The 12902-nt window shown below is 36.8% G+C and overlaps 1 protein-coding gene across 2 annotated transcripts in view; it reads right to left on the bottom strand.

The window, feature by feature from the left end:
• The window catches only part of SV2C (synaptic vesicle glycoprotein 2C), a 77963-nt gene that overhangs the window by 2556 nt on the left and 62505 nt on the right, over positions 1–12902 (bottom strand). For both annotated transcript variants that reach the window (XM_062599819.1, XM_062599820.1), the window contains 3 exons: positions 9866–9999; positions 8432–8635; positions 7370–7529 (listed from right to left, as the gene is read on the bottom strand). In XM_062599819.1, the coding sequence (XP_062455803.1) occupies positions 7370–7529; positions 8432–8635; positions 9866–9999 (498 nt within the window). The remainder of the gene's footprint in view (positions 1–7369; positions 7530–8431; positions 8636–9865; positions 10000–12902) is intronic.

Here is a 12902-nt window from a genome sequence, read left to right as displayed (position 1 = left end):
ATTTTGTACAAGTTTGTATTAATTTTGTATTTGTACAATTTGCATAAATTGCACAAATTGAAAGAACTGTATTTGCATAAATAGTAAATGTAAATTTTGTATAATTTTGTATACATTTGAGTTATAATTTTTTATTTTGTGTTTTTTGTATTTGTATTAAATAGTTTGTGGTTTTGTACTAAATATTTTGTATTTCTATTTCTATAATACTATATATTTGTAATAAAAATACCATTTGTAATAAAAGGTAAATCTGTATTATTATAATAGAACATTTCCTATATCTGAGTAAAATTAAGGTAGTTTGTTGGCACTGAAAATCCCATTCTGTTTTGTAAATCTAACTTATTCAGCTTTTCCAATTGTGAGATGTTGCCATTAGTCTAGCCTCATTAATATTAACAAATTGTCACAAAAAGAGTAAGATAAAGTAAGCCTATTTTTACTGGCTTGGTGTTCTGGTGATACAAAATGAAGAACCCAGCAGCAATTAAATCTCTTGATCTTTAAGCAGTTTCCACACATGTCTTTTTGCCTAAACTGCATAATGTGCACATCATTTTGCCTGGTCATTTATTGTGACATACACTGTGACAGAAACAGTAAGGTTTTTACAGGCTTAAGTAAAATGTCTAAATATATAAGTGTTGCTACCAGTGCCTGAAAAGTAGTATCACTGTTCAACATTCTCCTTTATATCCTTCGATTCTAATACTGTGTCTGAATGTGAATTTGTTGTGTGCTCAGACTGAAGTCACTGAGTAAACTGTTGAGGGATAGGGACAGCAAATTCCGAACTTGTTGGTTTAAAAAACAAACACCTCTCTTGAAAAGGTGCTTTTGACTCAAATCAGCTAGAATCTGTATTAATTCATCCCTTCATAGTTCATTCTACTGAATTTAGAGGAGTTTAAAAAAGCCATGCAACATATACGCTGAAATACACAAGTCTTCTCCTGCAAAACTAATACCATCTTTGCTACAGTGTTTCAGGAAAGTGCTGGAGTGTACAGAAAGTCTGCAAATGATCAAAGATACACGATGTGTCATCTCAGCATCCTGAATGAACTAAGTGAAGAAATCCAAAGGCCTGAAGTCATTACTAATTATACCAGTCTCCATTATCTTGATCAATTACTGGGAAAAGAACTGGCACAAAAATCTCTTTTTGCATCCACAAGCAACCCTCATTACTGGCCAAAGTAGTTCGATAGCAAGAATTCTTTGCCCATTTAGAAGATGTCGATAAATCCCTCAAACATATCAGTCAGATGATGCTGGAGCATCAAAGTCGACTTGCTTTAAAAAAAGGTTACAGGTTTCAGAAATGCTAGAATAACAACGCAGAAGTCCTATAGAAGTGTCAGATCAGCAAGAAAGCTGTATGTTAGGAAAAAAGGAATTTCTCTAAATGTATTTTACTTCAGGGGCTGGGAAAGCTGTGACCAAGGAAAATAGCTAGCTTCCTTTTACACAAACCCCACATAATAAATGGCAAGAATCCAAAACAGTTAAGAATGGAGGGATTATCCAACTCTCTAGATTAAAAGACCTTGCTTCCCAGTTGCCACATATCCTGCTTCTTAGACCAGGTGCTTATACACTTAAATAAAATACTTTGGCCCCATTTTTCTATTGCTTATAGTCATAACACTTAACAACTTCATTGTCCTACAAGCACCTTTGGATTGCTCTTGAATGTGTAGCACAGATATGTGGTGACCTTCTTGCCAGAGCTAGTGCCAAACTGCACCAACAGCACCTAGCTGATAGGTATTCAACACTTTAGAAAAAAATCTGAATACCGTTTTCACGGGTGTTGATAACACTGAAAGGCTACGAAAACTATGAATTTTCTGGATGTGCAATGGCCAATTTTCTAAAGTCTAGACATTTTCAGATGATAGACTCGCCAGTTACAGTCTTCACTGTGCAAGCAGACCCCTGGAATTTGCCTTTCTGCTTTGGACTACTAATCCAAAAAATTTGGTTGTGAATCCCTCAAAAGGGATGATCCCATCCTCCTGTATGTAAGTAAAGAACTAGAGACAAAACAGAAAAAAATAGGCAAATAAGAAAGGCCTGGTTTCTGATGGAAGAGAAAAATTAAATTACTTTGACAAATGCTCTCACAAGGAGAACAAAACAATTAAAATCCTAAACCTCTAAGCCTTTTTAAAAGTTATAATCCTTGAAAAAATATTTCAAATGAGTTTGATGCCTTTTGCAAGCCAGGACTGGTCTAAGACATCAAATGTAGAAGATAAGGATTTTGTTTCAAATAAATCCTACCCAGATTCACTGTGTATACCATATCCACAAGAAATCAATGGAATAAAAATAAGATAGTAAAGAACAGTGTGAACACTGTTCAGAATTTTTCCATAGAAATATGGTCTTGCCAAAAATAAATAACTATCTAAGAAGATGAGTGCTACCACAGTAGAGGAGAAGAGGGACTCTCTTGCCAAAAATAAATAACTATTTAAGAAGATGAGTGCTACCACAGTAGAGGAGAAGAGGGACTCTAGAGCAATCCTAGGGATTTTGAATTTTGTAAAGCCTCTAGATATTTTGGTGATAAGTGCAGAATATACACAATAAATAACAGAGAATATCTGCCTAGTATTCTTTGAGTTGTTATCAGACTTCAGCGTGACTGGGTAAGAAACCAAAATCTCCAGTAGTTAAACAGTAAACTATTTTCAGTTCAGTGAACAACGTAATGGTCATTATTCACAATGCCTGCTCTGCCGGGGAAGAAGAAGGAGACTGCATAGCTGAAGCACTTCACGTGCGAAAAACACCAACACGAGTCTCAGCAAAGTGCAGCTGAACCACATCCACAGGATGGCAGTAGAAAAGAGCTGTCAGAAAGTGCACTGTAAGTTGATGACTTTGCTATTACAACTGAAAAGAACAGAAAACTTCTCTTCCGACAGCCACAGCAATAAAATGTTGGACTTCAGATATCCTGTGAATAATGGTTATGAGTGCACAGAGAGATTCTCAGGGCTCAGGAAGAGAGGCAAAAGATAAATATATAATAAACTGAAGATAGGTGACTGATTTCCCAATCATGACCAAACCTTTATGAACTTCTTTCAGAGATATTAAAAAAAAAGCAGAACAGGATTTCATTTCAGACTTCATTTTATAGCACACCTTGAATTCTAAATATGCCTGGCAAAAAACAGATGTCTGGCAACTATAGTAAAACTGATGAATTGTTGGTTATTTGATGCAATCTGACCTTGATTTACTCTGCAGGAAATATAAGGAGGTGACTTGCTGTATTCCAGTATCTGTTTAGGTTTGGCTTATTTGTGGTATCCACTCCTTAGTAAGTCTTGACTTAAAATCTTGGTGCTTCCCAAGTTAATTCACAAGAAGATACTTATCATTCATGTGAATGCAATGACTGTGTTTCAAAGTCATTAAAATCTTCCTAAATATTATTTCTTTGGAGAGCTTTAAACTTTCTTCAGTTTATATGTGTACTATAGGCAGACCTAGGCAATTGTGTAATGTTATTCAAGCCCCTTAGGCACACACATTGCAACACAATCTATAATTACCTCATCACATAGTATTTTTTTCCACATCATTGTGCCAATGCACAGAACAAAGAGAGCTTGAGGGATAAAACAGTTATGCGGTGAAGGAAAGTTGCTTTGCCTCATCTGTTGCAGAAGTTGGAAGGTGCACTGTCATTAGGGTTGGGGACTGCAAGACGAGAAAGCAGAGTCTCACAGTTAAGGCAGCTGAACACTGTCAGGAGGAATGGATAATCTCTGCCCCATCACAAAATTCCTGTATGATGCTAGGCAAGTCACTTGAACCAAATCAAGTAGTCATTAAGTACACATTTCACATTTTCTGGGTGCTCAGCTTAGCACTTTCAGATTTGGGTTGCTGACATGCAGAGCACTCATAGCTGCAGTGGAAGTTATACCTTAAGTCTGTTTCCTCCTGTAAAATGCTCAGTAACTGAAACCCAGGCCCCACATTTGTCAAATCAGTCCCTTAGAGTCATTTCTAACAATATTATCTTTCCCTTCTGTGCCTCAAGTTCTACATCACTTCATTTAAGGCAGTGTTCTGAAAATACACTAGGTTTATAGAAGAGTAAGAAATTACTCTAGGAGCATCCAAAAATGTGCACGAGAAGTTTAATAACTCTCCTTCAGAGCACAGCTTCCATAGCTCTGAACAGTTTAGCTTGGTTCTCTGGTGGGTCATGATTGACCAAAGACTTTCAGAACCTGCAGACTCTGGAGCAATCCGGAATAACACAAGCCATTAAGAAGATGAGAGAAAAGAGGATAGAAAAGAGGAGGTAAAACAATTGCTTTACACTGTGGAGCTGGGTTAACTTGCTCGTTTATTAGAAATTAGCTAAATCACAGCTTATCATCATTGGTGTCACTTAAAGTTTGTATATTGAAAAGTAAAAGCAAATTAATATTATGAAATGATTATTCATTACCTCTGTGTGTGTTACCTGGAGGAGGTAAATGTCCATATGACTAGGATTTGTAACATACCTTTTATCTTTTAACATAACTTCTTTATCTACCTGAAAACCGTGTGATATCTATACAGTCTGTCACATCTCTCTCACTTTAGCAGGTGTGTATACCTACTTAAGTTTCATAAAGAAAAAAAGTCTGTGAAAATTCTGAAACAACTTTAATTCTGCCCTGTGGGTAGCTGAAGAGAAAAATGAAACGTGTCCTGTGTCTTATATACACTGAAAGCTTCCAAACTGCTCACCACACCCTTGCCTGGCAGAAAGCCAAGATGGTCTTTCATAAATAAGCTGGAGTGAGATTTATGAAACACCTTGTGTATTAGCCTGCACGACACTGGCAAACCCCCAACAGTTTGGCAACTGGCTACTTTCCAAGAGGAGTCACGCAGGAAGAAAAGGAGGTGTTGCTGCCGGGCCTGGTCTCTCATGCATGTGAGCGTTTCACCAGCCTCCTTCCACATCCTTTTCTTCCAGCCCAATCTCCAGCTGCCCTTTGCTGCTGGTTTCCAGTCATGTCACTGGTCGGGAGCAAGGGAAGAGTACGTAGCAGAGTAGCAAAACAGTGATACAGTGAACCAAATGGTTGCATCTAGATTGTCTTTTAGGGGAAAATGGGAAGCCACTTTTAGGACCACATTAACGGTGGATCCAGCGAGCAAGTCTGAAAAGTGCGTCTGAAATGAAAGCAGAGCACATCCTCTTGAGTGTGCAGGACCGAGATCAGGCAGCTCCGTGTACCACATTCGCCTGGAAAGGCTGTCCTGTCCTGGGCCCCTTGCAATACCCGGGAATTCCTGGCAAACTGTGACAAGTCATACTAGGCTGTGGAGATCAAAGAAGTCTTAGAAGGACAAACAGGACCATTAGAGGTGGGTATGGAGGCCTTTAAAACCGGAGCCAGCCAGATACAAAATATCCGGTAAAGAATTGTGGAAAATAGGCTACGAGTCCCTGCAGTTTTATGAACACAGGTACAGCCTTACTCCAATCTAAAAGGCTAGGAACAGACTTCCAGAACTGCCCATTTCCTTATAACCCAACAGACAAAAAACGGTAGAGGAGGGACCAGAACTTTGGGGAAAAATGTCACCTTTATTATATATTAGCAATGCCTTTTCTGAGGCAGGTAGATTGGCCTATTAGCCTTTTTATACTGATATATAAAACATATAATATATATAATATATAAAATATAATATAATATAAAACAATATATTTTCTATGTGAGTTGTTTCCAAAAAACCCCGTACCTGGAAGTAATTTTTCATGGTGGAATTCCATACAACTATTCTTGCAAGCATAAAATTTTAACAAAGAAAATGGGGAAAAAAGTGCTACAATCTCAATGCTAGTAGAAACTTCTATACAACTATTAGCTCCAAAAGCAGATGCTCTAGAAGGGGTATCATCAGTAATGTTTGTTTTATCATTCCTAGTACTGACGATTATTTTTTTCTTCCTTTAAAATAAATGGGTTTTACCACAATTATTCTTCTCTATTTCATTTTAAGAAAATATTTATGGTTACTACATTCATGAATTCTAAGAAAATATCTATTTATAAAAGATGTTTATTAAAATTATACCATAAAGCTTGACTAATGGCATAATTATTGCCAGAAGAGAAATTTCCTGAGGTGGAATGAAAACAGAAGTGCTATAAAAACTTAATGCTTTGGATTCATGAGTAGCACAGTATGGTTGGACATAACCACAAAAATAAGGATTAATTTCTCGTGTAAAGAAGCATAAATTAAAATAAAATGCCAATGAAAAGAAAGCAGAGATGAATATTCAATCCAGTCTACAGGCTCCTTTCTCCTAATGAACATCACCAAAGCCAGATGCATCTGTGTCCTAAAACTCAGAACTGCCAGCAAAGTATTAAACATTTATAAATTTTTGGAATTTGTTTTTCAACCTATTTGAAACTTTTACTGAATGACATAACAAATAGTACTGTAATAAGAGAAAACACATTTCACACATTGGCAGGAATCTGCACAAGCTTACACAGAAATTATTTTTTAAAGAGAAAAAAAAGAAAAAGTATACCAATCTATTCAAAAAAATATGACTTTCATGTTTTTACCCTTGACATTAAGCTGTGTGATTAGACTGTTCTTCCTACAGTTCATTCAGTGACATCAGATCAGCCTTAAAGAGTATCTTATACCTCAACACTAATGGAAAAATTCACTTCTAGTAGCAGTGCTTGCAGGGCATGAAAACTGTCCTGAGTCTTTCTCCAAGAGCCTTGAAAAGTCAGGAGTAGCAGCCAAGACATTCTTATACGTGATTAATGATGAGAACGTATCAACTGCTATTGACCTTGCATACAAATTCTTAGTACACTGATTAACAGCTCAGCATGGTTCAAACCCAAAGTCTTTGGCAGGAGATGTTGTTCAGCTCCAGCCAGTGGTTTTTATTATCATCCCCACACCATTTCATAATCAATAGGCAAATGCAGCAATATTGCTATTTTGGACCAAATGCTGATTTCATAGCTTGTTCCACAAGGGGAAACCCACAGTAGTTATATTAATGTTTTCAGAAATACTATTGATAAGCAATATTTCAAACAAAAGTTGCAGTTAGACCATTGTATTTCATATGAGACTACATTTGTAGTATTTTCTGACTAGTTGATATTTTATCCAAAATACATGCCAAATAGCTCAAACAATTTTTTTCCCCATGCTATTCATGTGTTTTGCCAATTCAAAACATCACTTCTGCTGTAAAGCTCATATTTAACCATTTCTGTTTACCATTTCTGCTGGTACCTACAGATGGACCCAGCAAGGTGAATAAAGATATGTCTGCACTTACCTTCTGTCTGTAGGATACAGTTCCACGGTAATGACATCAAGGGAGTTCCACGCTGAGATGGTGAGACCGTTGTAGAGGCAAAGCATACCTATCATCATGGATTCGCTAGTCCCAAACCACAGGAAAAAACAGCTTATGCCAGAAAGAACCATGGAACCACCTATATATGTGACAGATGAAACGATTATTAAGTGGAGCTGTATTTAAAGAATAATCTTCATTTGCCTAATATTTCTGTTCAAACAGTGTGTGTGAATAACTGATCCATATGTTCCGAGTTAAAAGCTAAAGAGATAACCTTCACTGGCTAGACCAGTCTGGCAGACAAAAGTTATGAGGGGCTCAGGGAAAAAGTTGACAGTGTAACTCCTCAAATATTAGAATATATCATAAAATATTAAACTGGAACCCCCTCTGAACTCCCAAAACAAGTCATCTAGGAAAAATTACCCCTATTCTTCATTGTTTATCATCTCCTGCAATCAAACAAAACTCATTCATACACTCTAGTATGAGTAGGAATTGCATTTTTATAAAAATATGCTCCTAAAATGAACATAATAAATATGCTTATAAAAGTAAACTGAAAACAGATTTGTCATTGGAGATATTCTGCAGTAGATACCTTTCAGCTGTGTCACTTTTCAAAAGGGCTAACAGGCTAAGGACTGCTCGCTAGGTCATTGCCAGGAGCTGCTCCACTAGCCAACCCCAACCTGTGTATATGTTGCTCTCCTTTCAGCTAGAGCGAAGACAAGCCAAAGGTCAGCACTGTTCCAGATCTCATCCCAAATGCCTAAATTACAGTCTTGTAATACCAGTGTGGAAGAATAATGACTGATAATGTGCCACAGTAGAACTGATTATAGACCCCGTTGTTCCTAGACTTTCTAAACCGGGAGCTTTCTAAAACAGCGCTTAGAATCCCCCATAAGGAATACCGTTGGAAGGAATTGTTTTCCTTACCTCTCTGAATTAAATCCTCTACAAAGAGAAAATGCTACTTTATCAGGATAGCTTTAAGTGTGGGGTTTGCTTCCTATTTTCCTGTGAAGCGCGTACCTAGCATTGTCAAACGCCCAATTCTGTCCATCAGAAGAGCAGACACAATGTTTCCTGGCAGCACCGCCAGCGTTCCCAGGAAATTAACAAAGTAAATCCAGTAGGCACTGTAGTCGTCATCAAAAGAGATCTGGCATCCTGTCCTGACGTGGAAAAATGTGCAATTTATAAATTCACTGTCAACAAATTTATATTGCTCGAGATCTGTGGAAACAAGGAAAAGAAAAAATTCAACTAACACTTGACTCTACATGTTTTTTGATTAAAAACATTCCAGCTTAGACAACCTTAGTGAAAACTAGGCCCTTATACTGCTTCATAAAATGGGACTAGTTATGGCTGTTAATTTTGACAGCTTTTTATCTTCATAGAAAAATATGCAAAGCTCATAAAAGTAAGGAACTAGGGCCCTGAAGTCAGTAGATTATATTAATGTACTTCACCTCTGCTTGCACTTTATTTGGTTATGTCCTATCGGCAAAGGCTGGTCTTGCCTGAAAAGCATGGGATATTTGCAAGTTTCTGCCACTGAGTGCTGCCAGCGTTCCTCAGTTTTGCTTGGTATCAAACTAGCATTTGCCTGACAGATATCCTTTCTGCTAAGAGTGCCAATCATGCTCAGTTTGCGTGGATTTTGGTTAAAGGCAAATGATCCTAGGGAATTCAGAGTAACCCTAACTCATAGTGCTTAGAGAGGAAATTAATTTTTTGATTATTAAACATTTTGCTAATGTCTGCTCTGTAAACTCAGCCTAAATTTTGCCTGTTGTAATAATTCTAAATGAAACACAAATATTGTTGCAAAAGTTATCAGTCAGATCCTGCTGGGTTTTGAAAGCAGACTGCCACCACTAGAAAACTGAGTGTTGATGCGGTGACATTTCATGCATTCATTATTGAACAAGAAAATGGATGTGTTATTACATGCAACAGCTCAGGCCATTCTTCTCCAAATACCATTTTAGAGATCTCTCCTTATACTTCCCTTTCCTTCCTATTGCTCCTGTCAGCCTTAAAACCCCGAATCAAGAATGCCTTCCTTCCAGGCAACGAACGCCGGGCACTGCTCGTTCCGAAACCTGACCCTATTACTAATATGATTCCTGGAGCGACAGGAAAGCAGTAAGAAGTGCTGCATTCTTCCAGATGTAAGCTTAGTTGGCCACATGCTACTTTCATTTACATTGTACTGAATTGAAAGAAAAAAATGTTTTTACTCTGTTTATACATATGAAAATATGTGTTCCTATTGTTGGGAACCTTGCTCTTTTCTGGTATTTCATGACTGACCCCTGTTGCTTTTATAGCTTTGTACTCCTTATAAGAAGGCTTCCTGAACGTCTTGTTAGAAGATTAGAAACTACAACCAGAGCACAACAGTGAAAGGAGAACATGCAGCTGAACAACGGACATTCTTTTTTTTTCCTGTAATACCTGTGTTGTAGAAGGTGGTATTCACAAAAGTACAGTTCCTGAAGTAAGTGTTCAGTGAAGTGATGTCTTCAAACACACAGTTCTTAAAAAGGGAATCTTCAAAGGTTACTGATTTAAACTTCATCATAATAAACCTGTCCAATACAAACAACTTCTATCAGCCTACCTTCGCAGGTCAGAAACAGCGACAGACAAAATGACTCAGCTACACAGGTTTACCTGACGCCTTTCTCAAAAATCTCTGCCTCAGAAATAATGATTCTTTAAAGACATTATGGTGACAAAATAAATGAAAAGCTCATTCCAGAATACTACTTTTGAGAAAAAGCACTAAAAGGTCAGCTCCACATAGCTGCTGGTTATAATCAGTAATAAAATTTATTTTAATAATTGACATAAAAAGAGATTATTTCATTTACTACGTGTCTGTAATCATCAACCAAAAATAATGTCACGGAATATCCTTGTAAAATTACTACTGTAATTTGACATTACTGCTGTAAACTGGGAGCTCAGGCTCCACAAATCTCATCTCTTGGAAGAAAACGGCACCTGCTGGTACCTGGGCATCAGAAAGAAAGAATATTTGAAAGAACCTTTATCCTTCCAGACGAACATTCTCTGCACTGTGTCAAGTTCAACTCCAAAAAATATCGATCCACATTTTAAAAAATGGTTTCACAAAACGGTTTAACACGATCTCACCAATTACACATGTGGTTTACAGTTAAATGTGTAACCAGAGCATGTGTTTGCTGCTTCTGTGTCTGAGCATACAATTGCAGTTACCATGTACATAAACCATGCACAAAGGAATGCTATTAGCTTTTCTTATTTCCTAACATCCTCCTTCCAGAGGATCTCTCTTAATTAATTCATTCATATAAAAATTGAAGGAGAAAGTATAGTAATAGCAACAACTTTCTAGTTCTATATTACTAGGCTAAACCAATACAATAAGCTTTTTCTAGTATTCTCACACAAACTAACATCACTATGCTAACCTCCCACCCCTGCAGATGCAGCAATAAATCAGAACTTTTTGTAATATTTTTTATTTCACTCGAATGTTGGAAAAGCTACACCTACAAAAGGGTAGTTTTGCTGGCAGACTGCATCAAAAGTGGCAGTGCTTTGAAAAGCAGTGCTTTAATTGTGCATATTTTAACATATATATTATTATATATATATATAATTACGTATAATTATATACAATTTTTATATAACAGTAAATATAGTTAAAATGGCAAAGCCTTCCAGGCACAGATCTGGCTCACTCTAGTTAAACCTGGTGTGACTAGCTAAGTATTTTTCTTATTACAACAATAATAGTACGAGTACAAACATACAAAATATGATATATATCAAATAATAGGAATTAAACTTCCTCATCAATAAAGTTGTTAGAATAAAATTTTAATGAGGAATGATCATTGTGATCATCACAGGAAAATAATTTCTAGCTAATGATTTCTTTTCCTGTATGGGTCAGGAAAATGGTGTTTTCAGCCCATTAGTTTTAGTTACTATATCATTTCTCATTGTGACAGTCTGATTAAAATCAGGCTGGAGTTCAGTGTCAACTCATTATCATTTTTCATATAGTATTTTCCATTTAAAAATGTAGCCTAATTTCAGGAGAGAACAATGAGAATTTAGCAATTAGATTAGTGAGCTGGAACAGAAAAGACAGACTATGTCCTGTGTGCTTCTGATGCACTTTTTACCTCTGGACAGGAAATATGTTGGGACTACATTAAAACTTGTATAGATTATTGAGGTGATTTGAATTCAAATGCATGAGAAATGCAAAAAAGTAAAAAGTTAAGTAGTGATGGGTACATATTCTAGTTAAGAAAAAACTTGAAAAGAAATACTGAAAAATAGGGGCAAGTAGTGTGCTAAGACTTTTGTTGGGGAAGAATATCAAGATAGTGCACATTAATGTGGCAAAAGTTTTATGAAACTCTGAAATAACTGAATGGACTTGTTAAAAGCATATTAAATTTGCACATTTGAAAGAGTACCTTAGAGTTTTAGAGTGGATTAGTGTTACAGGTTCTGTTCTACAAAAATTTTCAGTTCAAAGTGATAAGGTCTTGATTGACAGAATGCAGAACAACCGAAACTTACTGAATGACTGTAAAGTCCTCTTTGCTTTTAGGAGAACATCTGTCTCCTGGAAAGAGAATGAATTTGGAAGGTACAAGTAGTTTAAAAATTGCTCATTTTTGTCTGCAGAGCATAAACCTTTAACTCAAGACTTTAACCTCAGAATTCAGGTTCCTATTAAAAAAGGAATTACCCTGATTTACCAAAATCATCAATATTGTTCACTTAGATACATACTTGCTCATAGAAATAATGATTACTTAGTATGCTTCACATGGTTATTCTAGGTATTTTTTAAGAGAAACCAGACACCTAAAACAGCTGTGTTTAATTTTTCCCTACGTTATCTGGTTATCTGTAAAATGCTAGCTAAAGTCTTAAGACTTAAGACTTATGGATCCAGTTAAACAATACAAAATGCATTGCCAATGTATTGTTCCCCAGTTCGTGCTTTTTATTGATTTACAGTAATATTTATCTTTAATTTTTTTCTGTGATCTGATTTGATCCTCTAAATGCTCAACATTTTCACACAAGCAGTCTTAACTGCCACAGGAACGAATCAGCAACAGAGATAGATGTAAGTACATCCTCCCCCATCCACCAGCAATAGGCTGTATATGCCGGGTCTGAAAACCTTTGAATCCCACTGTGAAAGGAAGTAGCATTAACTTGGGCTTTTCAGGCTTTCTTCAGGAATGCAAAGAACCTGGTTTTGCATAAGGGACCCTCACGTAGGAACTTAGGGCAGAAGCATCTTTGCCAACAGGCTGGGCAACCTAGTAAGTAGGGCATAAACTGGGAATGATGGGGGAGGGAGAGAATGACCAACGGTCCGGTAAGGAAGTAGTGGACAGGGTTGGCAGCCAAAGGGTCTGGGCTGATGTAAACGGAACAACAAATATCAACAAAGTGGGGCTAAAAT

Source organism: Rhea pennata, chromosome Z (genome assembly GCF_028389875.1).
Source record: "Rhea pennata isolate bPtePen1 chromosome Z, bPtePen1.pri, whole genome shotgun sequence".
Taxonomy (NCBI): domain Eukaryota; kingdom Metazoa; phylum Chordata; class Aves; order Rheiformes; family Rheidae; genus Rhea; species Rhea pennata.
The sequence above is the reverse complement of the archived record's forward strand: the minus strand, read 5'-3'. Positions and strand labels throughout refer to the sequence as shown.